The sequence below is a fragment of the Anser brachyrhynchus genome (assembly GCF_964034855.1).
Source record: "Anser brachyrhynchus genome assembly, chromosome: 3".
Lineage (NCBI taxonomy): Eukaryota > Metazoa > Chordata > Aves > Anseriformes > Anatidae > Anser > Anser brachyrhynchus.
The window spans coordinates 113061219-113089093 of NC_137696.1; the positions used below are offsets into that span (position 1 = coordinate 113061219).

Genomic DNA, 27875 nt, shown 5'->3' on the forward strand with positions numbered 1-27875 from the left:
TGTTTCCAGAAAAAAAATACAATTTACATGTTTTCATATGGATAAATTGCATCTTCAAGAAATGGAAATTAGTGTTTTAAAATATTAATTAAAACTTACATTTAATTTCTTAAACCTAACTTTTATGCATTACCGGTAGAGAAACAATGTCTCTAGAATTCTAAACATCATCTTAATAAATTATCTCAAAGTTGATGGGACCATAAATCCTTCTTCTAAGTAAGCATGTTTCACAACTAAAAATGGCTGAGGATTAAACAGATACTGTTCCTTCACCTGTATTTTGCCAGATCAAGCTAAATGCAGGTCATTGCTATCAGAAAGCTGATAAATGCCTCAAGCAAAATGACTTGGGAATTCTTGCCTCTTTGCTTTCCATGTACTTGTGCGCCAATCTAGCTGACACAAGTACAAGCAATAGGTAAAAGCTGAAAATCATGTGACACATTGAAACCTTTCTTTATGAAGTCATGGAAAAAAATGTAAACATATTTTTCATACACTGGGGTAGAGGGACAAAAAAGCCAATGGAGACTTGAACACCATAAACAAGTTCTAAGAAAGTCATTATGTTAATGTAGGTATTACAAAGGTTGCTGAGACACGTACAGTTTGCATGCAACATACATAAATGGCCTATATGAAGGAACTGCAAATGGGGGGGCTGCGCATATCAAACACACATTAATCGAGTAATTTTTCAAAGTTAAATTTAAAAAATAACAGATAAAATAAGTAAGGGTCCTAAAGTTACAATCTCAAATTTGTATTAGATATCCCTTAAGAATTTTAAAAAACGTTTAGCCCTCAGCAGCTCTCTGTACCCTCTAGATCACACACACAAAAAAAAAACATAATAGGAGGGGAAAGGCTAAATGAGATTACCTTCTCTAAATGACAAAGCTATTTGCATTTAAGTAGTATGCAAATAGTAATTACATTTTCAATTTGCATAATAATTAAACAATCCTTTAAAGACAAGATGTGTCTTATATAAGCTTCACAATTGCTAACTTCTTGTCTTAAACTAACCCTTGGTTTACCTACAGAACCTTTGCTAATGCCACTGCAACTTTCTGGGGAAAAAAAACCTCTCGTTACTGTAACTGGTCACTGTACTGAATGAGCATGCACACACGTAACCTGCTTGGTGTTATTTTACATATCAGACACTGATGCAAGTCATTACAGACTAGAGTTTTACACGTGATATGAAAACAAATGCATTTCTCATCTTAGATGGATAAAAGCTAAACTTTGATATGAACATTCTAAACCACATTTTTCTCACCTCCCACCCAAGACTTTTTTAATGTACAAAAAAAGTCAGTATTTTGACCCATATTTTTCATGCACCACTTAACTAGAAAATTACAGAACCTGAAGAACTCAGATAAAATTCATCAAGGGTATTAAAACAACACATGCCTCCTCCTTCCGGTAGGATAGGATGCTACTGGAATGTGAATTAAAGACTCTCAAGCCTTTGAAAAATGAGGACCTCTGAATTTTTAATTTTGTTAACTAATCATTAGAGAACTGGAAATTGCTGTGTTTCTGACCGTTTGATAGGTAGCTGCTTCCATAAAGTACATTTTTAATTTTGTAAGAGCTGGCCTGTTTCCCAGCAGCACATTGATTTGTTGGACCACTACTTACAGCACCTACAGCATAATTAAATATTAAGTCTCCCTTTGATGTATGCAAAGCCTGACTAAGAGGATTAGTAGACACTCTGAGGGTGGCTTTCACGCATTTTCTGGTAATTGAACACCACAATATCACTAAACTTATCTTTACTCAATAAGAATTCACATACAACCTTCACAATATTTGGTGTCCCTTTCTGTATGAAGAAATGGTAGAGGAAAAGAGGGATCTTCTAGAAGCATGCCAAAAATGCCAAGCGAGTACAGACAGAACGGTCAGGAAGAGCAAGATCATGAACCCATTTTTGAAATATTTACAACTTAAACTTCATTAATAAAACTTTTAAATATATCCCTCTAGCTAAAAATAGCATTCAGTTGTTCCCCTGACCTCCTTTTTTTTTTTTCTTCAGAATGTGACAAAGGGTTTTACTGCTTTGCTGGATGAGAAAAGATGACCACATTACCAAAGGTGTAGTGATGTTAGAGAAATGGATACCTAACAGACAAAACAGACAGATGACATAGGACTCTGAGCACATTTCTGAAAGATGTAATTCTGTATGTCTACTTTTGACCCTGGTTTACCACAGGTCAAATTGCATTTACCCAGCAATTTGACAGAACTCTTAAACCATGCTTCAACTTCCCTTCACATGGGTGCTTTTATATCCTCACACTCGAAGCACTCACTTGTGTATGAGAAACTTAATTAATGCTTTCCCAAAAGCTGGGATTCAAATCTCTCTCAGTAGTCATTCAGCTACTGAATTATGCAGTGTTACTGTTTTACTCGTATCATGAAGGATTTTGAAATGCATCTAGCAAAAATACAGAGAAAACAGCTTGCAATGTACTGTCTTATTATTCTGTCTCACGTTTGTTAATTCACAGAATGAACAAATTCAATCAAATAAGGTCATCATTTCCCCTTTCTAACACCATCTTCTAGACTAGTGTTTGACATCAGCTGACTAGAAGATAAAAAAAAAAAGTTTAGTTAATCACTTTTTTTTTTTTACTTGGACATAAGTGAAGAGCTCTGAACTTCAATTACTGGTATCTAACAGAGAAACTAATATGACTGTTCTGTTTAAATCACTCATTAGTTATCTAGCACAAGATATTCACTCAAAACAAAGGGTTCCCATCCATCAAATTTAGCTTGAACTGACAAGAAAATGAGAATTATTTTTAGGTGTGTTCCAACAGGACTCTTATGATTGCACTCTGTAGCAGGAACTGGGGTGAAAAAAGAATTATTTTTACAGAAGTATGTATAAGCGTAACTGTCACTATAAAAAACATTTCTGAACTTAGCTAAATACTATATACAAAGAATTTTATATTACAGCATTGTATGGCACATTTTTATATAATTAGCTCTGAAAGGTTTGAGCTTACCTAGCACAGTAGTTACAGTTTTTACTACGTGGCTTCTTGCAATACTTGCTTACTTATCAGGTAAAGAAGTTGAAGTGATCAACTGCTCTTTGTTGTGAGCTAACAGGGTGCTGCTTATTATCAGCACGCTGCTTCCTTCACCAAAACCAGGTGTGTTTTTCTGCTCAAAAGTAGAAATACTCTGAAAATCCACCACTTCAAAAACTAGAAATTACTGACGTATAATATGGAGAGACCTAAGCAGGCTGGAAAATTGGGTCCACAAGAATTGCACTATTTAGCAAAGATACATGTGAAGTCTTGCACTTGGGACAGCACCATCCCATGCAGCACAAGCATGGAAGCAGCACTGCTGGGGGGGCCGTGGGGGTCCTGGAGGGCAGTGAGCTACATGTCAGTCAGCATATGCAATGCATTTGAGTAATTCCTAAAACATCACAAAACAAAAACAAACAGATGCAAGCTTTGTGTTATAAAGTTATACACATTTTTGACTTATCAGATTATGGGAAAAAATAAGTCATCTTACATCTTACATGATTCTCAAACAAGTGTAATGAGTCTCACAAGGTTTCCACCACATACAGGTGATTTTTTTCTTCTACAGATATGTCTGAAGGCTATCTATCTATCTGCTTATTTATTTATTAAAACATATCCTAGTTGAACATTTTGGATTTGAAAGGCTTTTGACTAGGAAAGGGGGTTGCAGGCAACAGAAATTTTGACACAGGACACTGTATATTAACAACAAAAGAAACTGAGGATGAAGAAACCAATCACAGACATCCAAAGAGCTGTTGTGGAGTTAAGTGCTGATATTATTGTGAATGCAAGAGAAAAAGTAATTTCTAAAGGAGCCAAGGGATAAGCATTTTCTTTAAGATTATTATGGTGATTATTCCCTTGGATGGTCTTAGTATAGCAAGTAAAAATTGAGATAGTGTTTTTGTTTTAAATGAACATAAAATGCTTTTGTGCAAAGATTTTTTGGAAGTATTAAAAATATTATAGCTCCACTAGGTTTTAACATTGGAGATAGAAGGGGAAAGGCATTGATAGAATCATAGAAAAATCATTCAGAAAACTGATGAAAATTAACTGATTTGTAATAATTCTATGTGCAGCAAATGATACTCTTATTATTTCAAAATAGCACAAGCTTCAAAGACAAGAATATTTCTTCCCGATAAGCATTTTGTATATTTTCATTGTACCTAGAAGATTAAATGTAGAACCTCTGTAGTAATACGTACTTTCATATTAATCCTTTCACTAAAATGAGTTGTGAAATGTAGCATTTTAAAAAATTTCATGCATACAAGAAGTGTTTATTTTTTTTTGGTTATTCATTAATATTTCCATGTTCTACTTCATAAACTCAAGCAGTTTCATTTATGAAAACTTTCACTGTAAGATCCTTCCTAGTCTTAGATTAAGTTTTACATATGCTTAAGAAAATCAAAGCTTGGCATTTTCTAGCCTTTTAATTCAGAATGAAAATGAATCTGACTTAGAATAGGAAGTCTGGACTAGAAGCACTCTGCCACTCTGAGTGAGGAACAAATAATAAACAGATTAGAACAACTTTTTTCAACAATGATTTACCTTATTTTTCCTGACTTCACACTGAAGAAGACTTAAAATTCTCACTTGGACAGGTTAAGGTATGAGCTTTTTTAAGAAACTACTGCCTTAGGTGCTCTACCTCCTAAAAGAAACAATAGCAGCCTCTATGACCAAATGCATTCCCTAAAGATTGACTCTTTCCAGCTGAGCATGTCCCTAATGTTCTGACTACACATTCATAGAATAGTACATAAAGAGCCCAGAAAAAAAGAAACAGCAGCCAGTATTTCTCACTCTAATTCTGACTATAATGTCATAACAGATAAAAAGGAAAGTAAAAGTGTCAAAATTGTCTGAAAAAAAAGAATATGCAAATGTGGCGCTTAGGGACATGGTTTTAGTGGTAGACTTTGCAGCGCTAGGTTAATGGTTAGACTTGATCTTAGAGGTCTTTTCCAACCTAAAAGATTCTATGATAATATTAAAAATTGAAAAATTTAATGCATGCCATAGAGAAAAATCATTAGTGTTTGATCAAGCTTGGTATTATGTACCTCTGATCCCAAACAAAAGCTGAGGGCTCTATTAACTACTCTGTTTTTCAAAGAATCGCTATTTATTAGAAACCTGATTCAAAAGGAAGGTAGAATTAGTTCTCATACTGACATCCCAACCACGTACTACAAACTCACATTTCAACATATAATCCCTGCGTAAGAACAGTCTCATGCTATTATTTACAGCAGTCAGTTTTAATACCTTTGTTTCAAGCCAGCACGCTCTGAGAACAGCTTGTGTCCTGAAGTACACAAGCAGCTTGCTATCCTCATCACTGAGATGGAAAGCTTGCTCCAGTATTTGCAATACTCTGATGCGAGGTTTCACTGGTAAAGAGTCATCACCACAGAAAGGTCTCAACCACTCCAGGAGGTCATCTGAAGAAACTACTTTCTCCCTGTAATTAAACAATACTGTGTTAAACAGACTTTGGTAATCCTAATCAAAATATTACCTACATGTATTTTCACAGTTATTAACAACTGCATTCAATATATAAAAGAATTCATCAGAAGACTCATAAACCATTCTTGTGTTACACAGAATTAGAACCCAGATGAACTTGTGCAAAAGTGAGATCCCTCAAAATGAAATATGAAATATATTTATGAATTATGAATAGGCATATGTTCTATATGAAATACAGAGAACACCATGAGCAGTATGATCATGCCCTACAGATGCCTCCATAGAAGCAGGACACTCTCTCTCAAAGAGCTCACCTTCGTGAGACAGAATAGAAACCAGCCCTCGTAAACCAGGTGCCTGAAACTAAGTGGTATAGGAATCTTAAAAAAAAAAAAAAAAAAATCAAGTAACTACGTAAAGACCATAGAACTCCATCTATCCAAACAGTAACGTATTGTCTCCTACACTACCTTGACTGCCAATTTTATAACAATAATGCCAAATTTCAGCATTGTCCTGGTTCCAGTTAGGACAGAGTTAATTTTCCTCCTAGTAGCTGGTAGGGTGCTATGGTTTGGATTAGGATGAGAAGAGCGCTGATAACATGCTGATGTTTTAATTGTTGCAGAGCAGTGTTTACACCAAGCCAAGGACTTTTCGGCTTCTCGCTCTGTCCTGCCAGCGAGCAGGCTGGGGGTGCAGCAGGAGCTGGGAGGGGACAGACCCAGGACAGCTGACCCAAACTGGCCAAAGGGGTATTCCATACCATCTGACGTCATGCTAAACAATATATAGGGGTGGCTGGCCGGGGTGGGGGGCCGGCTGCTCGGGGATAGGCTGGGCATCGGTCAGCGGGTGGTGAGCAATTGCATTGTGCATCACTTGTTTCTTACACATTATTATTATTAATAGTATTATCATTATCACTATTATTATTATTGTTATTATTATATTCCTGTCTTAATAACCTGTCTTTATCTCAACTCACCGGCTTCACTTTCCCGTTTCTCTCCCCCATCCCAGAGAGGGAGGGGGGAGGGTGAGCAAACGGCTGTGTGGTGCTTAGCTGCCAGCCGGGTTAAACCACAACAAGCATTTAAAAATAAAAGTTGTTTTATTGTGACTGGTCCTGATCAGTGTCTATACCTGCACACCATCTGACCTTATGTAAAACCAGCCTGACTGCTTGCTTTTCAGGTATGACTTTTTTTTTGTATCCAATGCTCAAATTGCCCTGTATTCTTTCTTTTCTTACATATCCCTTTTTTACTTTCCATATACACAAATTAGAGTCTCCTGTGGGTCTAGCTATTTCTTGTTTATTTTCCTATATCATCATCTTTAGCAAAGTGGATTACTTTATGTCCTAACATGATAATGATTACAAAATGCCATAACTCCTAGAAGGTAAGAAAAAGTGTTAAAAGAAAAAATAATAATTTGTTATTTTCCTGACTTTGAGAAATAAAAAAGCTATTAATAGAATTTTTAATTTTAAAAAGTGTATTATACTGAACACATCCTAACCATGTGAGAGTATTTAAAGCATACAGTTTACCATGAACTCAACCAACCAGCTAGTTGCAGACAGAATAACGTGTTCTGTACTTTACTGGCTCTAAACTACCATGTAACAAATCAGTAAATGCAATTCTGATATTTTTTCAGTAGTATTTCAAAGTAAAGCTTATTTATTTATTTATTTGAAATCAAGAAAGTGGTTCCAGGTGGAGTGTGATTTATAACTAATGTTCTCTTATTTGTCTTAACAAGACAGATGGGAAAGTAATATCAGACAGAAAATACCAATTTAACCTGTCTTGCAGCTCTGAAATAATAAACATTGACAGCTTAGATTTTCAGATTGCAAGGATTTCAATTTTATTTAGTTTTTATATTGTCTGAATTATGTTGTTCAGTGCAGAACTTCAGCTAAATTAGACATGCCTCAGCTAAACAGGTGGCATTCAAACTGTAAATTAGAAGTTAAAATCCAAACTGTAAATTAAGAGGAACTGTTTGAATATTTCTAGAGTTTTGCAGACCTCACACCTGATACTTATACATGTTTTCCTTAGGGGAAGATTTATATTTTGTAAGTTGAATAGCTGAAGTTTAAGATAAGTAAGAACAACTTAAAACAGAATGTAAACAACTTGTGATCACATTGATTTTCGCTCCAGGTTATTGTTTTAACAGTTACGTGTTGATGAAGTACACATCTAAAGACTCCAGCAAGTGCACCTTGGAATAAAATATTACCGATTCTCCCATTCTACCTTATAATACTGTAAATGAGATTTATTGTAGATTTTGACATTAATCTACTTCAGCATCCCATGCCTATATAATGCCAGTGAAGGAACCTCCACACTATAATTTAATTGCTTTTGTTGGCTACTAGAGAGCATGGAGATTTATTTTTTTAATTATTATTATTATATACAAGTTCTTAGTTTGTACAGCTGGAAAGGAAGTTGATTTTTTTTTCTTCCTTGCCTTTTACAGAAATGCAATGGAAAGTACATCAGTAAGACAGACCTTTATATGAACTGAAATAAGGGCATCCATAAAAGAGAATTTAAAAATAAGGATGAGCATTTATGAAATTATTTCTGAACTATACGCTACAAATATTGGTAAGTTTGATATCTAAATTCAGATATTTAAAGTGAGTCAATGTTATTTGCAAGGTATATAATAAACTGAAACAAAAACAACTAAGTACTCTACTTCTAGTATAGTCAGAGCAGAAATATCTTTTCCTCAAATCATCATAATACATAGTTATGTAATTTTTATGTTCAGAGAGTTGCTTTCTTCCAAATGATCAAGTAAAAGCTTCTGTCAGGCCTCAGGTTTTGAACCTTGTAAGTGATAGCCTGTTCCAAATAAAATCCTAGGAAATAAAGTGCAAACACATTATATACATTCATGAAAAAAAAAAAAGATCCATATTCGGTATTGTACCTTCAAGGCTTTCATGAGAAGTATCTTTCAAAGCCTAACCAAAGAATCCGTACAGTAAGTTCTTACCCTTTTTCAACACTTGCATGCACTGCAGAAACGATGCCTTCTAGGATTCCAAGTGGATCTTTCACTGACATAGAAGAACTGCCATTTGTTCTGTTAAAATAAGACAAAATTCACCATAAAAAGTCCCTAACATTGGATCTAAATCTGTACAACTGTAGGATACATATAAATTGTTCAGCAATTATGGAAGTTTTCTGCTTTCCCTGCTTGATTAGTACCCTTATTTTTGTGCCAAAGCAATGCAGGGAGTAACAAGAGAAAAGTGGGAAAGACAAATACTAAAAGACATCAGTGAAATTGGAAAGAAAACAGAGTTAAAATTTAACATTTCTAACACAAATTAGCCTAGCAAAACACACACTTACTGTCTTAAAGATCTCATCAATAATAAGTAAACAAATGACAGGTTACACACAAGCATCAAAATCTTTTCTTTCCAAATAACCTCTTACTGTACCATTATTGGTTTAAACAAACCAACTTGATTGTAACCTGATGTCAAAAGAATCCTTTCTGCTGATTCATGCTTATCAGAAGCAACAAAAGGAAAAAGGAGAGAATGCGTGGTCGAGAACAGTGTGTGGGAAAGGGGAAGAATAGGATGCTGCTCCATGGCTACCTTATTGCGCATGGGTAGGAATAGAAGAGCGTGAATCATACTGCCCATGAGATGTTCCAGTTACTCTATAATGTTCTTCCATGGTGAAAATAAGTATTGTAAAAAATCATCCTGATAGGAGAATGTAGCTTCACTACTAATGCAATGGAAGTGATTTTTTTTCTGCTAACATTTTCAGGGAAACAAATTTGAGATCCAACTCAGTGCTGAGAGAGGAAGAGATTTTACACTGGCATGCCAATAAATTACAGTGTCTCTTCATGCTTCACTTCAGTAGCAATGATGACTGTACTGAACTAGAAAAACAACAGTTTTGCCTATTTTAAGAGCTTGTCAATGCTGCATTGAAGTGGAGAAAGGCAAGCAAATAGTTCCAAAGTCAGTTTACTAAGGATGACTCAAAAACCCAGAGATAAGGTGTATTTTCTCTACTGTTCATCAGCATATCAAAGCTATCCTGCTACTAAAAATGTCAGCCTCTTACTATATCTCTTAAAAAAAAAAGTCCAAAGTCTGTTGATTGTTGTTTAAAGCAAAAATATACTCTGTAGCTGACTGTAATGGGTAAAAAAACCTGCAGTACTTCACAGATTTTGTGTCAAGAGTTATGAGTTTTTAGTTTTCTCATTTATTATTTCAGAAAGGTAAATATTTTGCCTAGAAATGATTATACTGTATGGCATACAAACTTAATTCTTAAAACCTTTAATGTCTTCCTGCATTTAATACTTGTTTTTAAACTTAACAGATGACCAAGCACTTCAGCGAACAGCACTAGATTAAAAAACACGTGACTCCATTCAGAACAGATACCAGATAATTTGTTGCACGATGAAATCTAAACCTCATTTTACCTTACCACTCGTTTTGTGTTATTATAACACACTCGTAAGTATGAAGTAAGACTACAAAGCTCTTAACACCAGTCTTTTTCTCAAAAAATATTGTTACTTGGATGGGATTATCACAGAAGTACTGTTGTTAATACCAATACTGTCACATGGTAGTTCAGAAAATTTTAGAAATGTTAAGTTCAAATCCATATATTTTTAAAGACATCTTCAGAATATTTGGAAGTAATCAGATTATAGTTTATAGTAAAGAAACATCCAGGATTCCAGATTCCCAAAGAGGGAAAATGTCAAATATTTCAGTCTCAGAAAAGTTTGTATTTTTCCACAGAGGAGACACAACAGATCAGAATGCTCCATAAAATGAAACAAACAAAACCTTCTACATTTAAATGCACAAGTGTGCACAGCACTGCGCATATGTGGAAATTATAGAAGGAACAGCAGTATTAAAGTAACCATTCATTGCAAGTAGCTACATGCATTAAAAGGTGGTTTCAAATTTGTTTTAAAATAAAAAAGCCAAGAAAATTTACAATATATTCCCAGAGTGACCAGAGATAAAGTCACTTCATTAATGTCCTCTCTAAAGGCCAGCTTTAAACTTTTCTGTATTATTTTGTTCCTTTTTTTTTAGTAAGTTTGTAATAAAAGGACATCAATAAAGCACGTGAATATTGCGTATCTAAAGAAAACTAGAGGAATGTTTATAAACCTTACATACTAAGAAGAGAATGATAGTTATCTGAAACAGAACATAAATAAGGCTGCAGATAGGGACGGGACATGGAGATCTTAGTAGTTGTACTTACTCAAAATTATATTTAATGTACCCATGTAAATTTCATATGAATGGACCAGCAAACCTTAGCTTCTGTGTTTCTTCAATTTTGCAGACTGATTCTGAACAGTCCTAGCACTTGCTTTACAAAAGCCCTTAATCTCTAATTAGACATGAGAGTCTGTAGCTCCTACGGCAACCAGATTCTGAGCACTTCGAAAAACGTGGGTAAAGAGAAACATATACATAAAAGCTGATGGACATTTCTGAAAACACAAAACCACTCTGTTTCAGACAATACAGCTGTGAAGCCATATCCTGGGTATGATAGATACATTAACATTTACTCAAAGTTTAGAGTTTGTCATCCACGGACAGTTACTATTCTACCGAGAGGGAGGCAAGGAGAAGAAAAGAAAAAGAGGCAAATCTCAAGCAGTAAATTAGAGCTATCTATACTAAAAATGCATGTAAAAGAAATTAAAGCTAGCACTTTTTTAAAGCTTAGTATTGCCTGTACTTCCCAAGAAGTTCCCAAGAATTGTTACAGAAACTAAAGAGAGATTACAGCCCACGAGACAAATATTGTGTCAAGTTTGTTTTGTTCTTAATGATTTAAAATTAACAGCTACTAACAGAATCAAATATAATTAATGAAGGATTATTTTTTATACAGATTATACGCTACTTGATGCATGTTTTAAACAACATACGATTCAGCATTGACCTCAAAACTCCTAGGTATAAGCCTGGTGTAATTACACTGATAACGGCTTATTTTGATTTCAGTTCAGTTTCAGAAAAAGTGATGCATATTTAATCAAGTTCTTCAAATGCAACAAAGTACAAAGAATGCTTGAAAGGAGAATAAATTAAATCCATCTAAGTCTTTTAACCTAATTATACTATTCATCATAAATACTTGATAATCCTTTTCTTTCTCCAGCCTTATTTTTCTCTATTTTGTGTTTCCTTTAAATATCAGGAAAATAAGCAAGTAATACATTGTTGGTGTTATCATTCCAAGCCGGGGAAAAGAAGCCATAATGTCAGTCATTTCTGTCAGAATTATTATCAAATTTTAAGATACCAAGTTGCTAGATTTCCCCGAAGAACCCCTGCTCAAATGGGATGAGATGGTGAAAAATCTGCTTTCTTCCTAAGTTAGGTGCTCAGTCTATTAAATACAAATTCAAAATTTCCACCAAACCTGTCCTGCTCATTGCCTGGTGAATACTTCACGAAATATTTCACGAAACACAAAATCCATCTGAGCACCTAAGATAAGACATTTAAGAGTTTCAAACGAAGGAGGCCATAACGTCTTCAATAGATAAACTGTCTTCCCTGACTACATAGACTCTTAAGTAGAAGATCCTCACTCACGATACAGAACTTCTCGTCATCATCCATGAACATTCCTAAAGTCATGGATCATGGAAAGTTTCCAATACACAACATGAGTGATCTTGGTCATTGAATAAACTGAATCTTAGATAAGTCTAATTAGACTACCAGCATTACCAAAACCTTCTTCAAATCCCATGATTTCTTTTGAAGAACTCATTTCTGTTGACAGTAGCTTTTTCCATAGGCAAACAAGAAAGTGCAAAATACAGTCCTCATACAAAGTTTTCAGATATGCTTTGTTAGAGAGATTTTATACATACCAATGCAAGATTTTCTACTTGAAATTTTGTGCACTAAAATTACAGAATCAAGGAAGATAAAAGCAGTTAACAGAACTGGACAATACTGTGTCTGAAATTACATGGTTAGACAAATAACTATGTTATATTTAACAAGAGTTACTGTTTCTGAGAAGGTATGAGAGATGTTAAGCCTGTAATATTGTACACTATTGAAAAATGAATAGAATAGAATAGTTCAGTTGGAAGGGACCTTCAAGTATCATCTAGTCCAACTGCCTGACCTCTTCAGGGCTAACCATAAATTTAAGTGTGCTATTGAGGGCACTGTCCAAATGACACTGGAATACCAACAGGCATGGGACATCAGCCACCTCTCCAGAAAGCCTGTTCCAGTGTTTGACCACCCTCATGGTAAAGAAATTCTCCTAATGTCCAGCCCAAGCCTCCCCTGGCACAGCTTTGTGCCATTCCCTTACGTCCTATCATTGGTTACCAGGGAGAGGTGACCGGCACCTCCCTCTCTGCCTCCCCACCTCAGGAAGCTGCAGACAGCAATGAGGTGAGGCTGCACCAACGCTAAACACAGGAGGAGAATCACCTCTTTTGACCGGCTGGCTGTGATGGTGTTTGATGCAGCCCAAAATGCAGCTTGTCCTCTTGGCTGTCAGGGCACACCACTGGCTCCTGTTGAGCCTCCTGCTGACCAGCACCCCCAGATCCCCTTCTGCTGAGCTCTCCTCCAGTCTGTACCCATGTCTGGCATTACTCCATCCCAGGTGCAGAACCCAGCACGAAGACAAAAAGTAATTTAATCTTTCACAAAGGCAACATTTTCTTGAAGAATCTTCTGCAGTAGTCAGTCAATACTTTAATAACAGAAGATATTTCACTGTGTTTGAAGGGGGGTTGTAGTTATGAAACTGGAAGGAAGGATGCATATTTTCAGTCAGAGAAGTGGTGTGTCTCTGCTTAAGTTTCAGGTAAATTACAGGCACTACCACATTTTTTCACATCCACACAGGCCTACTTCATTTATGGTCACAGTACTTTAATTACATTCCCTGTCACCATAGCTACGGAAAATCCAGGGAAACTCCAGTTCAGTGTTATAACCCTACAAGCACCACTCTGAATGTTAATTGTCGAAGGAATTTCTTGTAAAACTACTACATAAAATAACTGCACTGTATAACATATCAAAGCTCAGGAAAAAAAAAAAAAGAAGAGTTTTCCCTTGAAATGTTACAATTACTGAAGAATAATTCAGCTTTCCAGGTTCACAGGCAAGACTTTTTCTTTAAACATATCTTTTTGCCCATGAACCCTGAAGTTAAAGTGTTGCACAAAAATGTTGTGGTTAATGCGTTTTGATTTGTGTTATGGTCTAGCTAGAAAGCTAATATCTGAGCATAGGATAGAGATGCATCCAATTTCATTCACAGCAACGGCATCAAAGCCAGCAGCCTTAAGAGATAAGTCACAACCTTTCTTTTAAATGCTCGCTATATTTAAAGAGACTCTACCTTATAATATTATCACCTTGCTGAATTTCATAAGAGGGATGATATTATTTCAAGTATTTTTATTCTACATTGGATTTTACCTTATGCTTTTTACCACTGCAGTAGGCAAACTTTCCATACTTCATTATATGATTACTACCTACCACATGACTTTCCTCTCATCCTGTTGCACAGAGAAAAGTAAATTAACTGGGGCATCTTGTTTTATAACATATTTTTTTTTAACATCAGTTTGTATTTATAAAGAAGAATACTTGTCAAAAGAATGCACATCACACACCAGAGGAAAGTTGTGAATTTTTGAGTTCTTCTGAGGCCTCCAAGTAATTCCTCTGCCTTTCCATTTTTTTCCACTGGAGGGATACGTTTTCCATTCTTTAATGGTTTAATGGTTTTCCATTCTTTAAGTACTGATTAGGAGTTATCGGTTGTGGTCTATATGCAAAAACTTTACTAAATAAATTTTCAGACATTCCAGCTTTGCAATGCATATAAAAAGCAAATACATTAGTATTGAGAAGAGTAAAAAGGAGAAATTCAAGAGGTCCATCCTAGTCTGCATATCAATGAGAATCACTACAGTTGAATTAAATAGACTTTATATCCAGATGTAACACACAGTCCAGATGTATTATTCCAGACAGGAACATCAGGACCTTGATTATCTAAAGCCAAATTATTCCTCACCAAATGGACATGTCCAGACAAGAAAGACAACGCTACTGATGTTGCTATGTAGAAAACTCTACCATCACTGAGGATGCTATGAACACTCAAACTGGGTGAGAGGAGACATTCATTTTCTGTCAAAGAGGGCTGCAAATGCTTTGACGGGCTGCCTTCTTTTTATCTGTGGCTCTTCAATCTGATTATACACATAATCACTAAGGAAAAAAATAGGTAGAGCTATAGATTATTTCCCATGCTATATTTGTTTCTGGTATGTGCATTCAGATCATCCTACCCACGTGTAATTTTTCCACATGCATTTTTCCACATGCAAAAAAAAATCAAATTGCAAAAGCTGGTCTTAAAAGCGATAGAGTTTAACAGCCATCTAACAGTTGAATGCTCTTTAGTCTGTGTTGCATACATCTCTTTGGAACAGAAATATTTCAGAAGAGAGTTCTAGATAAATAGTAAAGTGAGAAATAACTGGTCACTTATGATATAAAATTACCTTCTCCCCTATCCCCCACCCCTACTCCCCCTCAAAAAAAAAAAAAAAAGTTTTCCACTGATCACATTAGGTCATCAATACAGTGGTCTTTCACTTAGAATATTCAGTACATCAAAGACACAGCCAGGCAGAGGTAGCACTCTGCAACATCAAATCCAAGACAGCGCCTACAAATAAAAATCCCTGATGAATTACTGTCAATGGACTACAGAAGAACAAAAAAAAAAACACACAGAGAGTGAGTATTTTTATGTTGCTCTGAAGGAGAAAGAACATAACCAAAAAAAAAGATTTTTAAGAGCTGATTGGTATTCTGTCAACAATGATGAAAAAACAAAAAACACCACCTCACACACACACACAAAAAAAAAAAAAAACCACTTGTGCTCTATTTTTTTCCTGGCAACATGAATAATGATATAGATGTAAAACCCTAGAACTTCATTCTCTGTTTGCTTCCTTCAGAATTTCACATCTCAGCTCTAGTCCAACAGCAATGGAGACTGAACATACTCTTTGGTTAAATTATGTCAGAAAACATCCAGAAAGACACTCTGATTCAGTCACGTTAAGTCATAGGGCTGAACGCTGCTAACTCCTTGACAGGAAAAACGACAGGTTGTTCCTAAGTGGCTACAAAAATTCAGGGACTTTCAAATACCCTAAACCTTGCTAAAGAATAAGGGCATCTTCACAGGCTTATTCAATCCTAACAAACTGTTATCAATGTACACTCACCTTGTAGATTGTCATTTGAGCCCGCAAACCACATTCCCTATTACTTCACTGTCCTAACAAATAACCTATCCTTAGGATAGTGCCTTACACTGTGGTAGGACAAAGGTTGAACATCAAAAGACATACTAACTTAAGTCTCACGTTATGTGCCAAAAGAATTTTGTAGTCACCATGGCTATGAAAGCTGCCAAATCTCTTACCAAACCACAGGAGGTATTACAAATGGCAAGCTCAGCTAGGACTGAGCATTAAACACGATGAACAAAAAGCACCTTATTTCACTGAACAGCTTTTCAATAAACATGCTTTTCTTTCCCTCACTTATGTCCATATTCTTACTATGCTCACACACATGTATTTTTAACAGCCCTATATTCCCAGAGACATTACATTCTCCCAAATGCCAGTTACATTAAAATGGTTTCAGCCTCAGACTCGTCAATGAAAGCAACATCCCTTCTGGGCTAAAAGACATTACATACATTAAATAGAGGCTGCTGCTAACCCAACAGGCAGTATACTCTTCAATGCAGGAATCTTCCTTCCTTCCTTAAGATATGACAAGTACTGAAGAAACATACCATGATTACAGTAGTTCTACAGATTCTTTCTCATAAGCGTTAGAATTCAGAAGCCACACTACAAAGAATCATGCAACTAAAAGATCATTGTAGAGAAGTTAACATAAACTCTGAACTCTCTGATAATGAGATTAAGATGGCCACCATCAACTTATTTCATCTTCCTTTGTATCATTCAGGTCTCACCAACATCTCAACAGAATTATTCAAGGATGCGTAACTATAAACTGTATGGAAATTAGTTATTTTGCATTTTCTCTATATATTTAAAATAAGAGATGACTCAGCTTGCTGGAGTTGTATGAACAGATTGGTTTGGTTTATGTAATACAGTGGAAAGGACAATTGCTGAGGTTTTGGAACTGTGAATTCTAGAAAAAGACAGAAATAAAGCCTTACTTCTGGCAGGGAATGCCTCTGTGATGGCACTATCAGCAGCAATAAACAGTAAGTGTCAACACTGAAAAAGTTGATCAAATAAATGTCCTTCCTCACATCAGAAATCTGTTTCTGTCCAGGAAGTCAGCTAATTGTGTGTTTTGTTTGCTTTTTAATCATTGCTGCTTTTAAATGCTGCAGGAAGCATTGAACAATTCGACTTGCTGTTTAATTTGGGGGTTGGATGTGATACAGAGGGAGGTGGAAGAAGAAGAGCAAAAACTTTAAGAAGTATTCTTTAAGAGAACAAAGATTTATGGCCTATATATTCATGATTTTAAAGTAACACATCTCAAAAGCTTGAAAATTATAAAAAAAGAAAAAATAGAATGTTCCCCAAAATACCCTGGCAAGTTATTCAAAAGATGGAAATTGTACTTCTTCCTGTAGAATTAGCTGTTGTGGCAACAGCTGTTGCTAGACCTCTGCTGCCCAAATACCTGCAGAAGCATGTACACACTATCTCCAACAAACATGCTTTTAATTCTGTTGTTCTTAAAACAAGAATTATGTCCAATCATAAATTTGCCAAAAAATCATAAATGTACAAACACACACATAATGGAACAATATTGTAAAGCCAAGATTTAAAATTTAAAAGCACTTTTCAGTGAACAGGATGAGCTATGTTGCTTGTTTTGTTCAGATTGCCCAGGCTTCCCAAACTCAGAGAAATATAACTGTCTTATCTGAATATAAAATTATAGGTCAGCAAGAGCATAAGAACTCAGTTCTTCTCACTGCCCAATCTTCTGTAAAATCCAGACAATCAAAGCAAGCAAGTGCTCAACATATATATATTTTAAAAAAAAAAAGGGGGGGGGGATTCAATGGTTGTAGTAGATGTAGTAGACTTACCTTAGAGTGCATATAATTTTTTTAATAGCACATTGAACAATGTCCTTAGGAGAAAGACCTAGATCTCCAACAGCAACTTGTATCAACTGTTGTATCATGTCCAGGGGCTGACCATCTATACACATAGTTACTGCTTGGTCATGGATTTTTTCTCTCTCTGATCTTGACAAATCATATAAATAGCCATACTTCTGTAGTACATCCTGTGAACAGGTAATTTTTGAACATGAAACAGTGTACTCTGTATTTACAGGTACATTTCATTCAGGGTCTTTATTTCTACCAAGATAATATATATACTACAAAACAGAAAAGACTGACGGAATAGAATTTTAAAAGACCAGGTCAACAAAAACAAAGCTATAAAACACTAATAAAATATGACAGCAGTTTGATGTGCATCACTGCTAGTTATGGCTACACTCAAAACAAGCATGTGATCAGTAACCGTTACCTGTTCGCTGTTTTTCAAGTAAGTGATAAAACTATGAGTGAGTGTTTCCAGATGAGCAAGAGATTGCTGCAAGTGATTCAGAGTTTTTTCATAAGCAACAGATGGATTTTCAGCATCTTCCATGTCATTCTCGGAAGGTTTTTTTCTTGATTTCTCAGAAAGATGTTTGACTGCCATAATAGCCTTCTTAGTCACTTCTATCCTGGCTTCAACTGTCAGCTGAAAAAGATTGCTCAATATTTAATCATTATTATTATCTGTATGCTACTATTTGTATTACAGCAGTGCTTAGAGTTCAAGTAGCTCCACTTTCCTACATTATTGTACAAAACTACATGAGATATTTTAGGAGAAACAACCATATTTCTTATTAGTCATTTATTCAAAAAAAAATCAGTATTCCATGTACTTTCTTCTGTTGTCCTTTCATTCATTGACATTGAATTTGACTCACAATAGAACATACCAAACTTTCCTTAACAAATAACATTTGTGATTTTTGCAGACTGTCACTTTTTGGGGGTGGTGGTTTTTGTTGTTGGTGTGTTGTTTTTTTTTCTTTTAATTTTGTATTAAGAGATGTCTGGGGATCATTCTACAACATGAACTGAAAAACGCAAACACTGAAAATTAACTTAAGGTTAGTTTTGTTAGGTTTAGATTATGGTTTGAAATGTATTTCTAAGACTATGATCATAAGTAAAGACCGCTTGGAGGTCTACAACTTAGGCCATGTATACTTTGATCTGCTTGCACATTTACCACAGCTACTTCACCGGTGCGCTGCCAGTACATACAACCTACACCATGCTACTACTGCAATGAAGATTTTGCAGCTATCAAGTCTTTTTCAATCTCTCAAAGAATCGTATTACAGTTTCACAATTTTTAAAAAGTGCAGGCTACAACAGATTGGATGTGAGTGAGACACAAACTCCTTTCAAATCGACTTATTTAAAGCACAAGTTATACAGAACAGCAAGTTACTATTTTGAAAGACCTTTACAACTACATGTATCTAGCCATTAAACCAAAACAAGAAAGTCTTTTTTTTTCCATTAAACTTCTCATGGAGATGAATTTCTGGATACAGAGTTATACACACACTGAATGAAGTCTCCCACTATGCCTCCATCAGGCATGAAGGGGTCATTCCTGTGTGTCAGAATGGAACTGAGTATTTTAGAACAGAAGCCAGGCAATGATTATAGTTTTCTAAGCTTCCAGAAACCAGGAGTACTTTGAGAACAGATACAGATAGAAATACTCTTCATACAGACAACACATGCAGCAGACTGCTGTGTTCTTAACCCAGGAGCCTCAGCTGGAAGTCCAAAACAAAGTCTGAAATATCATTTTTAAAATTCATGTATACTTTGCCAATTTTTAATTTCAAGTACCATTTTAAAGATGCTTGCAATATACTTTCTTTCCTCTGCCCATACCCACAGCATTAGATACTTTAACATCAGCTGTTTTAATTACTGGTATACTGGACAAAGACATGCAAACAACTTCAATTTTCAAGTCAAATTACACAATAAATAGAAAACAAAGCTTGAATCTGTATGGTATTGAATAAGAAAGAGGCTGATTTACCATAAAAAGAGGAAAATTAAGCTGCTATAAACATTCTTTTTAAGAAAGTCAATTTGATATTTACATCATGAATTAGACTTATCTACTTGTAAAGCCATAGAAAGCTTTACAAAGAATAGCGAGTGGAATGTTTTACAGCTTTTATATATGCATGCATATTACTTTTCGCTAAAAATACATGGTGAAAAATGTAGGGGTTGCTCTCATGTTTTAGTGCTGTTGCTGTAAACCACAGCAATTATCTACTGCTATTTAATACTAAAAGCAAAATGGGAGGACATTTTGGGAAGAACTAAGGAAATCTTGCCAGTATTAACAGAGTAAATACAAAGGATATCATAAAATCATATGGTTTGGGTTGGAAGACACCTTAAGGATCATCTAGTTCCAACCCCCCTGCCATGGGCAGGGATACCCTCCACTAGACCAGGTTGCTCAAAACCCCACCAAACCTGACATTAAATAATTGCAATGATGACGTTTGCAATGATGAGGCATCCATAAGTTCTGTGGCAACCTGCTCCAGTGTTTCACCACCCACATAATGAAGAATTTCTTCTGAAGATGTTACCTAAAACGTCCCTCTTTCAGATTAAAACCATTACCCCTTGTCCTGTTTCTACATATCCTTGTAAAAAGTCCTTCTCTGTCTTTCTAATTAAGCTCCTTTGTATATTGAAAAGTTGGAAAAAGTTTTAACTGGAACCTTCTCTCATCCAGGCTGAACAACCCCAATTCTCTCAACCGTTCTTCACAGTAGAGGTGCTCCAGCCCTCCGATTGTTTTTGTGGCCCTTCTCTGGACCTTCTCCAATAGGTCCATGTCTTTCTTGTACTGGAGACCCCATAACTGGATGCATTCCTACATGTGGGATCTCATGAGATCAGGACAGAGAAGGAGAACTACCTCCTTCAACCTGCTGGCCACACTTCTATTTATGCAGCCCAGGACACAGTTCAAAAATGAATCATTTCCATTCCCATTAACAGAAATTAGGTATGATTTTGTTACTTTGAACAAGATCTCAACATCAGGTTTTACTATAAGCAGGGAAAAGGTGATACTCTTCAGATCACATTAAAAATTAATTACCACGGATGGATTTATGTATCCATTTTGTAAACCTCATAAAAGATTAAAACATTTACCTTTTTCATTTTTCCTCTTCTACTGTATATTCTAATGTTCAAAATGCAATTAAGAGAGATGCAAAAGGCAAACAATTCAAGTACTCCATCTAACTGTTATATCCTAGAGAACAGTGTGAATATACTGCATGCTTATAAGTCATGATGTTGTCAGCATATACAGAACAAAGCATTAAAAAAAAACAGAATACAGGTTCTTCCCAAGACCATTTTAATTTTGCTTTCATATTTGCATAGAGCTGAACTGTAGCACTACTAACATTTCATTTCTCTGATTATTTTATTCTCAAACATGAATGGCTATCCCTTCATATTTCTAGTCAGTTCAGTAATGAGATTTGGTGTCATACCCTGTGACAAAAAAACAGCTTAGGGGCTAGTTCAATTTTTGTTTGAATGTGAAGTTGAGTTTTCCTTTTAAAAAGTTTTTACAGTTTAAAAACATTTTTAATTTTATAGGCCACGTGTGATAAAAAGTCCTAAAAAGCTGTTTTCATTTTCAAGTAAAGGAATATCACACACTATTTCAGCTCAACAGATTTCACTCTTTAGGGTGAAAACTCATCACAGAAGCCCATTTCCTTAAGAATATCTAAGTATTTCTCAATAAAGTATTGTACAAGTAACATTTACTCATGTATGAAGATCCTGACCCTGCCACTCTTACTGCCAGTGATTAACATTCAACTCTGAGATGACAGAAACAGCTTCCCTTTTAATTCCACAGAAACCTGCAACATAATCACAGAATGGCTGAGGTAGGAAGAGACCTGTGGAGGTAATCTGGTCCAACCCCTTCCCAAGCAGGGACACCCAGGACCAATTCCTAAAAATCCTACTTCCACTATCTCGCTTTAAGCTTCTCCTCAAGGTCCACTTAAAAAAAAAAAAAAAACAAAAAACAAAAAAAAACTTTGCTGTCTCAGTGAGATTAGAGATTACTTCATGGTAATCATTATGCTTTTTTTTTTTTTTTCAGTCCTTTACCTATATTAAGTATCAATACCTCCATGAAATACGGAAATGTACAGAAGTGTTAGGGGAATAAGAAACCAATATAGTATGTCCTTGGCCACAGAACTGGGCTGGGAAGAAAGTGTTGATTTAGAGAGTTAAAATAGCAGTTGCATGACCAGCACTGCTTCAAAACATGATGAAATTTTAAGTAACAACTGCAAACCAAAATACAGCTTTTATGTATGAAGCACTTTTCAGATGAAAGTTAGAGAAAAGAGATCTCTGAAAAATACTTTTTCAAGAACTACTACAATAATTTTTCATCGTACACTTGCACTTGAAAATCATTAACTGTATTCTAAGGGAAGGCTAGTTGCAAGCTGGTCAAATAGCTGTTTCATTCCCAAACCCAGTGCATGGTAGATACTAAATCAGCTGATTTGACCAGCTGCTTCAAACACTTACTGAGTTTGTTTCATGACTTTGAGTTTCATCCAAAAAGCTGGCAGGTTTCTGCTAAAAAGGTCTACTTGGACAGCAACCGCAATAACCTTGAAGGAGTCATCAACAGCTCCTTCCCTTTACTCCTACTCATCTTAAGAGATTAGAGAAACTGTATTAGAATCCTAAACAGAAATAAACAACACATTTTAAAACACATGCACAGGGGAGGCTATCCAACCTTTCCCTGCATCATTCATCCACAGCTAATGAGAAATTTTCCTGAAAGGTACGTTAGCAGAAAGAGTTTTAAGTAGTCACTACCAGCAATCATACATGAAGACGCTATTATCACAGAATCGTCTAGGTTGGAAGAGACCTCCAAGATCATCTAGTCCAACCTCTGCCCTAACACTAACAACTCCTCCACTAAACCATATCACTAAGGGCTACATCTAAACGTCTTTTAAAGACCTCCAGGGACGGCGACTCAACCACCTCCCTGGGCAGCCCATTCCAATGCCTAACAACCCTTTCAGTAAAGAAGTTCCTCCTAACATCCAACCTAAACCTCCCCTGGCACAACTTTAGCCCATTCCCCCTCGTCCTGTCACCAGGCACGTGGGAGAATAGACCAACCCCCACCTCGCTACAGCCTCCTTTAATGTACCTATAGAGAGCGACAACGTCTCCCCTGAGCCTCCTCTTCTCCAGGCTGAACAATCCCAGCTCCCTCAGCCGCTCCTCGTAAGCCTTGTTCTCCAGACCCCTCACCAGCTTCGTTGCCCTTCTCTGGACTCTCTCGAGCACCTCCATGTCCTTCTTGTAGTGAGGGGCCCAAAACTGAACACAGTACTCGAGGTGCGGCACAGTACAAGGGGACAATCACCTCCTTAGACCTGCTGGCCACACTGCTTCTTATGCAAGCCAGGATGCTGTTGGCCTTCTTGGCCACCTGAGCACACTGCTGGCTCATATTCAGGCGACTATCAACCAGTACTCCCAGGTCCTTCTCCGCCAGGCAGCTTTCCAGCCACTCATCTCCCAGCCTGTAGCGCTGCTTGGGGTTGTTACGCCCCAGATGCAGGACGCGGCACTTGGCCTTGTTGAACTTCATGCAGTTCATGCAGTTGACCTCAGCCCATCGGTCCAGCCCATCCAGATCCTCCTGCAGAGCCTTCCTACCCTCGAGCAGATGGACACACGCACCTAACTTGGTGTCATCTGCAAACTTACTGAGGGTGCACTCGATCCCCTCATCCAGGTCATCGATAAAGATATTAAAGAGGACCGGCCCCAGCACTGAGCCCTGGGGGACTTCACTAGTAACCAGCCTCCAACTGGATTTGGCTCCATTCACCACAACTCTTTGGGCCCGGCCATCCAGCCAGTTTTTAACCCAATGAAGCGTACGCCAGTCCAAGCCACGAGCAGCCAGTTTCTCGAGGATAATGTTGTGGGAAACGGTGTCAAAAGCCTTACTGAAGTCAAGGTAGACCACATCCACAGCCTTCCCCTCATCCACTAAGCGTGTCACTTTGTCATAGAAGGAGATCAGGTTCATCAAGCAGGACCTGCCTGTCATAAACCCATGCTGACTGGGCCTGATCGCCTGCTTGCCCTGCAAGTGCCGCGTGATGACACTCAAGATAATCTGCTCCATGAGCTTCCCTGGCACTGAGGTCAAACTAACAGGCCTATAGTTCGCCGGGTCTACCCTCCGGCCCTTCTTGTAGATGGGCGTCATGTTTGCTAGCTGCCAGTCGACTGGAACCTCCCCTGATAGCCAGGACTGCCGATAAATAATGGAAAGCGGGAATGGAAATTATCTTCTCGTTAGAGCACAGTCATCCCCTGGCTACCTCAGCTCAGGGTTCATGTCTGGCAACTGAAACCTCAGCATGACTGTCAGTTTTTCCAGATAGGCATGCAAATCTGAATATTTAGAATCACAGAATATCCCTGTTTGGAAGGGACCCACAAGGATCATCAAGTCCAACTCCTATGTCCACACAGGACGACCCCAAAATCAAACCATATTTTCGAGAGCACATGCTTATTGAATGCTGGCAGGCTCAGTGCTATGACCACTGCCCTGGGGAGCCTGTTGCACTGTCCAACCACTCTCTTCACAGAATTGTAGGGGTTGGAAGGGACCTCCAGAGATCACTGGGTCCAACCCCCCGCGCAAAAGCAGGTTCACTAGAGCAGGTTGCACAGGTAAGAGCAGGTTGCACAGGTAAGAGGTTCTTCTCTTGGTGAAGAACCTTTCCCTAACACCCATCCTGACCCTCCCCTGTTCCAGCTCCATTCCCTCGGGTCCTGTCGCTGTCCCCAGAGAGCAGAGCTCAGCGCCTGCCCCTCCGCTCCCCTCGTGAGGGAGCTGCAGGCCGCCATGAGGCCTCCCCTCAGCCTCCTCTTCTCTCGGCTGAACAAACCAAGGGACTTAGCTGCTCTTCATACACCTTCCCCTCTAGACCTTTCACCCTCTTTGTTGCCCTCCTTTGAACACACTCTGATAGTTTTATGTCCTTGTTTACTTGATACAAAGGATCAAAAACCTAATCACAATGATGGTTCCACTGAAGAGCTGTAAGAGACAGCTGACAGTACTTTATTTCTAACGTAACTTTATGTTAGAAATACCTTTACAAACAGGTTTCACTGGGCAAAAAGAAACTGTAGATCTGGTAGTATATGCTACCGACACAGAAGTACATCCTTTCAATAACAGGCTTTCAGCCAGATGGAAATTACAACAGAGTTTATAATTTACATTATTACAGTGGCTAGAAACCATATGCAGTGGCCCAGAACACCTCTCTGTGGAGTATCCTATTCAGAATGCAAAAGCCTTGTAGTAAACAGAAGCCTGCAGCACAGTGAATTTTAGGATCAGCACAAGTGAAATAAACAAACACATAAGAAAAGCATCTTATTCTCTGCTCAACCACAATACTGGGACTTTGGGGTTCCATGAAAATCCTTCTGATCCTCAGAGCTAACTCCTTTATATATATATATATAGATATAGATATAGATATGTATACGTATATGTACATATGTATGTATATTTTATACAGTGATGGTTATAAAAAGAAGAGAGAGGTTTATAGGAAGGTAGCTTTATGAATTTATCTTTAAAAACTGTAAAATGAAAAATGCAAAGATTTGCTGAAAATTTCTCCCTGACAGTACATCAACCGTGCTTCACCTGAAGTTTGAAATTTTTCAAATGTATCTGCTTACCTTTGTGACAGCTTTTGAAGAAAAGGTAATTTCATCAATAAAAGTGATGATATCATCTGGATCAAGTCTATCAAAGTACTTTGAACACACATCATATGCATGTAGCCACTCATCCATAGTTTCTGGTATTTTTTTAATAAGATGGTTATCACCATTCCAAAAAAGTTTTTGTAACCAGACAGCATAAAGAGAGCTTGGTGACAGCATACTGCCATCTTTTTTAGGAATTTTGGGAGCCAGTTTGGAAATAGATAAGATATTTTGACTTGTAAGTATGGGCTCTAGCGTTCCCAGAGGGTTTTCGTTTTCATCTATTAGCTTTTTGTAATTAAGACCTATTGACAGAAGGAGAAAAAGACAAATGAAATAAAAGTTATTCATTATTTTCAAAGTTATTTAGTTATTTAAATAAATCTACTCAAACTCTTCACATTTCTGTGCAATCCAGTCAGAACTAGAAAAACTCTTTGTTCCACTTCCATTTTCAATCATGCATATTGACAGACTGGGGAGGAAGACAGGTTTGCATGCAGATAACACCAGGATTTTATGCTGACCTCACATATGAGGTCCCTCAGTCCCTGGAACATATTTTGACTTCATATGCTGATACACACACACACACAAAACACACAGTTTTTCAAATGTGCAAGGATATTTTTAGTATGTAGAATCATGAGACCATTTTAAAAAAAATAAATCCTATAAAAGCTCATCTTAACAGTATCTTATCAATACTTTACTTTATAAGCAAATTGAAAATGGTATTCAAAGTTCCAAAATACTTTCCAGCAGTTCTCTTTCATATGTATTGTCTAATAATGTAAGAGGAATAAATAATGTATTTCTGCAAAGGCAAAAAGTAACATCAAAGAAAAAATACAAAATAAAATTACCCTCTTTACAAAAATCCTTAAAGTTCTTGATATATTATGTAACTTAGACTTTTGAAAGATAAATTAATATTCTCAAATGACTTAGACAGTTAATGTTGAACTTGCAGGCTTAAAAATTATGCTCCAGGATGTCTGTATTTTTTCTTTAAAAATTCATTATACATCATTGCTAGTAATTCTGACTTGCATTACCAGCAGAAATCTGTTTTTAATCTATCACAGTAGGCAAAAAAAATTTCAGTTAAATTTCCGGTAATACAAAGAGAAGGAACTTCTCTCTTCCTACAATGCATGACTAACCCACCAAATTGCTTGCAGGCATCTGATACGCTCATTGAAAAAAAAAAAAATTGCCTGGCAAGTATAAATTAGATAAACATAACCATGTCAACACTCATAACAGAATAATAAATACACCTAGGAAAAAAAGCATTAACTCTCCTACCTGGTGCAACAGCTTTGAATTTTTTCAGGAGTCGAATGTGAGTTTCAGGTTTCACAGCATGCTTCACAAATTCTGAGCAACCACAATTTTCAAGGAGTGTGAAATAATAAAGCAACCGCTGATGATCTCTACCTTCAATACTTGGGTAAACATATTTAACCATGTGTTCATGTAAGGTTTCAGGACTTGTTTTCAAAGTCTCAAAAAGACCAAGACTTTGTGCTCTTTCTTCTATTTCCAGCGTAGATAATCTGCATTTAGAAAGAGTTTTGCTTTAAAGGCATGAACATGCCATTAATGCCTTTTCAGTTCAACACTTCTGGAGACAGAACGATACTTTTCTCAGTTTGAGTAGTAAGGTTCAACTTTGTAAGAGATTCTGAAAGAGTAAACACTCATTCATAAATGTTTAGATAGCTTCTCTTTATGGAGAATTGAAACTAAGGAGTTCCTTCATTTCCTGATCATATTATTTGTTTACTTGGACGTGCAGATTAAGGGTGACAAATACTGAAGTGTGATTCAAGGCAGCATTTCAAATCCCTAATTACAGAAATATGTAAAAGTAGACATGTCCACTGCATGTGTATAGGAATATTAAAACAAAAAGCAACCAAACAAAATAAAAGCCATCACCAATATAAATAAATAAATTAATTAATTAATTAGAAAATATATATCCACACAGCACTTGTGGCTGAGATGTAAGAAAAATCTTACAGCCCAATCCGTTCTCTCATTCTATTACATTTTATTTTCTGTAGTAAATGAGCACCTGTGCATTCTTTTACAGAATCACTGAAAATTGGCTCTTGCCCAGTAGTTTATCTATTTGACACTA

The 27875-nt window shown here is 36.7% G+C and overlaps 1 protein-coding gene across 3 annotated transcripts in view; it reads right to left on the reverse strand.

Annotated features, from left to right (window-relative positions):
* The window catches only part of NBAS (NBAS subunit of NRZ tethering complex), a 185828-nt gene that overhangs the window by 45174 nt on the left and 112779 nt on the right, over positions 1-27875 (reverse strand). For all 3 annotated transcript variants that reach the window (XM_080583780.1, XM_080583781.1, XM_080583782.1), the window contains exons 43-48: positions 27035-27285; positions 25694-26028; positions 18300-18518; positions 17846-18048; positions 8625-8714; positions 5382-5577 (exon numbers count right to left, since the gene is read on the reverse strand). In XM_080583780.1, the coding sequence (XP_080439906.1) occupies positions 5382-5577; positions 8625-8714; positions 17846-18048; positions 18300-18518; positions 25694-26028; positions 27035-27285 (1294 nt within the window). The remainder of the gene's footprint in view (positions 1-5381; positions 5578-8624; positions 8715-17845; positions 18049-18299; positions 18519-25693; positions 26029-27034; positions 27286-27875) is intronic.